Source organism: Herpailurus yagouaroundi, unplaced genomic scaffold (genome assembly GCF_014898765.1).
Source record: "Herpailurus yagouaroundi ecotype Mexico unplaced genomic scaffold, PumYag 4470, whole genome shotgun sequence".
Taxonomy (NCBI): Eukaryota; Metazoa; Chordata; class Mammalia; order Carnivora; family Felidae; genus Herpailurus; species Herpailurus yagouaroundi.
In genome coordinates this window covers 1-3060 of record NW_024412819.1, presented here as the reverse complement: position 1 = coordinate 3060, position 3060 = coordinate 1, and the positions used below count along the sequence as shown (strand labels likewise).

At 60.8% G+C, this 3060-nt stretch overlaps 1 protein-coding gene across 1 annotated transcript; it reads right to left on the bottom strand.

Annotated features, from left to right (window-relative positions):
• Nucleotides 1-571: 571 nt before the first annotated feature.
• Nucleotides 572-3054, bottom strand: LOC121024037 (N-alpha-acetyltransferase 10-like). The gene is made up of 3 exons (XM_040466353.1): nt 2943-3054; nt 1576-1660; nt 572-897 (listed from the first exon to the last, which is right to left on the bottom strand). The coding sequence occupies exons 1-3, from the start codon at nt 3044-3046 to the stop codon at nt 661-663; spliced, it is 426 nt and encodes a 141-aa protein (XP_040322287.1). The 5' UTR covers nt 3047-3054; the 3' UTR covers nt 572-660.
• Between the last annotated feature and the right edge of the window lie 6 nt (nt 3055-3060).

Here is a 3060-nt window from a genome sequence, read left to right as displayed (position 1 = left end):
GTATGGGGGGGGGGAGAGGCGACGGGAACTGCACTGCCAGCTGTTTTGTATACCTAACACTCTACTAACAATAGTCTATTAACTTGCAAATTAGAGCTTAGGTTATGGAGTACATTCCACAGGAGTTGTGGTGGTAGGTGGTCAGTGGTCGAACACACAGGACTTGCCAACCTTCTGGATGGCAGGGGAGGGAGGAATCCAGCACAGTTGCCAGGGCTCAGGGCATTACCAGGTAGGGCAGCAACAGAGAAGCCCAGTGAGCAGCTGGACTTTAGGCATCAGGAGCCCGGCAAGGGAGCAGTAGAGCAGGGCTCAGAAGCCAGAGCGCCTGCCTCCCCGGCAGGGACTGGCTTCCAGAAGTCCGGGGTCTCCCTTCCCTGGACCCATAGGGGCCGAGAGCCATCAGACTTGGGAGCCCCGCCTCCAAACCCCGACAGAGCTCTTTCCTTCTACTTGGGCTTGGCAGGACGCACCATGCCAAAAGGCTTTGAGGTCCACATCCCGGGACACAGAGGGACCGGGGAGAGGCAGCCCCCGCCCCCAAGGTGCACACTAGCACACACGAACTCCCCAAGGCCACTGGGTGAAGTTTATTGTGAAACCTTGAGGGGCGAGGACAGGACGGGCAGGTCGGGGTGGGGAGAGGAGCAAGTGCAGGCTCTAGGAGGCAGAGTCGGAGGCCTCTGAGCTGTCCTTGACATCGGTGCTCTCTGTGGTCTCGCTGACCTCGCTCAGATCCTTGCTGTCACCACCACTATCCTCAGCAGCCAGGCCCTTGTCCTCACGACAGGCCTCTCCCGAGCTTGGAAGCGAGTTGCCCCTGCTCTCCACCTTGTTCTCGATGGAGCCCAGCACCACGTGCCTGCCCTTCTCCTTCAGCTCCAGGTGTCGCCTCAGCTGCCGCCAGGAGCCCAGGAAGAGGCAGGAGGAAGGAGACAGGTCTGAGCCTCCAGACCACAGAGACCCCCTTCTGCCACCCAAGCCAGGGGTGAGGGCAGCCTGCAGGACTGAGTCAGAAGACCCGGGTGGAGTCCTGGCTCTGCCCTCTGTGGACCTGTTTCCCGTCCCACAAAGTGAGGGTGCATGTGCCTCCCCCACGGGGTCTGCTGCAAAGCCTGTCGAACGGCCCTGGCCCCCGAGGAGCCTGGGGCAGGCCCCTGACCTTCTCCTCAGCCCAGCTGTCTTACCCCTGAGCCTTGGGGACCCTAGTTCTCAGTACACTGAGGGACCTCCTCCCTCACCTCTCACATCACGCCTCAGGCGGTACAAGCTTCGGGAGAGCATGCGATCTTGGGGCGATAGGGGCCCAGCTCCCCACCTGTCAGCTGAAGAAACTGAGGCGAACGGGGCCGTGACTCCTGGCAACACAGCCGCCAAGGCTGGCACGAATCCATCTCGCCTCTGGCCACAGAGGGCTTCCTACCGTCTCAGCACCCCGGTCCAGAGCTGCCCCTGACCTCCAGCAGGGCTCCCCCCACACCCCGAGCTGCCCCTGACCTCCAGCAGGGCCTCCTATGCTTTGCCTTGCTTTGCCCCATCTGTGAGACTGTGGCCCTGGCCCCACAGGACACTTACCTCGTCAGCCATCTGGGTGAGGTCCCGCTTCATCGCGTATGCATCTTCCCCATCTGCGTAGTATTTGGGTTCCACTTCGCTGATCCTGGGGGCAGGAGGTGGAGAAAAGAACGACCCAAATCAGGGCACAAATTCTCACCCTTCCAGCATCATATGCTAGTGGGGCAGCGTATCTGTTTTCCCCCAAAGGGCCCTTTTGGAGACAGCAAGCCTCGTTTCCAACGTGGCCTTCCCTTTGCGCCGTCCGGCAGTAAGCGGTAAGCAGCGTCCAGCACCTTTACCCCTCTGGGGCCTGCCCCTGTCCTGTGTCCCTCATCTGGCTACCAAGGATCTGTTTCTGTGCTTTCTTGTGAACTGAAGCCCTGGATTCAGCCATCCCCTCCCCCCCATGCCCGGTTCCGTGTCACTTACTGAACAAGGCTGATTCCCGGGCCTAGCAATTGGAGCTGAGGAGGAGGGGCGCTGCGGCCGCGGGTCCTGACAGCCACCACCAGGCCATGTGGCCCCTGCTCTGAGCAGCTCAGGGGCCAAGGCTGCACGGGGAGGTGTGTGTGCATATTCGGGGACCTTGCCACTGGAAGGGGCACTGGACTTGATGGCCTAGGAGAGCCCTGCCGGCCCCGAGACCGTGGGATTGCTGGCCACCAGAGACATCTACGTCCAGGTCAAAGATCCCTCCTTGGATGCCCTTCCCAATAGTCCCTCTTTATCCGCCACCAAGCTGAAACTGAATGCCGTCTCAGTGGGCCCTCCAGCCCAGCCTCACTTTCAAGTAGCTTTTGCTACCGTGTCCTGCACACATCACTTCCCTGCCAGGCTTTCTCTGTCCCGTGCCAGGCACACAGAGACTCCCACGTCCCTGAGTGGACCTGCCCTCATCCACCAGGACACCCAGGGCTCTAGATCCCTCCACTGCTCTTGCCGATATCCCTACCTGTCTGGATGTGCTTAGGTTTCTGTAGCACCATGTTCTCCTTTCTCCTGGTCCCGCTTAGATGCTTCTAGGTGCCAGCTCACCACGAGTGCTGCACCTTGGCTTGTCCTCATGTCCTGGGCCCTCATCTCCACTCCTGAACCTTTACCCAAACACCTGTGTGCTCTTCACCTAGCCCCAGCCAGCGTCAGGCGACACAGCAAGCCACACCACTCTCCCGCCTCACAACACACCTCGAGCGAACTCCAGCAGGCAGGTGCCGGCACCACAGACACTGGAGTCCGCAGCCTGCTTCCCACCTCAGCTGACTCCAGGTCTGTCCTCCAGCCACCCCCATCCTCCCGCCTGGAAGGCGGCTCAGCCCACCTCAGCCGTCTGGATGCGCCAGAGCTGGGACCACCCCATTCCATTAGAAAAATCTGGAGCTACTTACTGAAAGTTGAGGGTGTTGGAATAGAGGTGCAGGGCGGCCCGGTTACTGCAGGGGAACAAGGAACTGCTAAGCTGAGCAGACTCGGCCACACAGGGACAGCGCATCCGGGTCCTCCGCC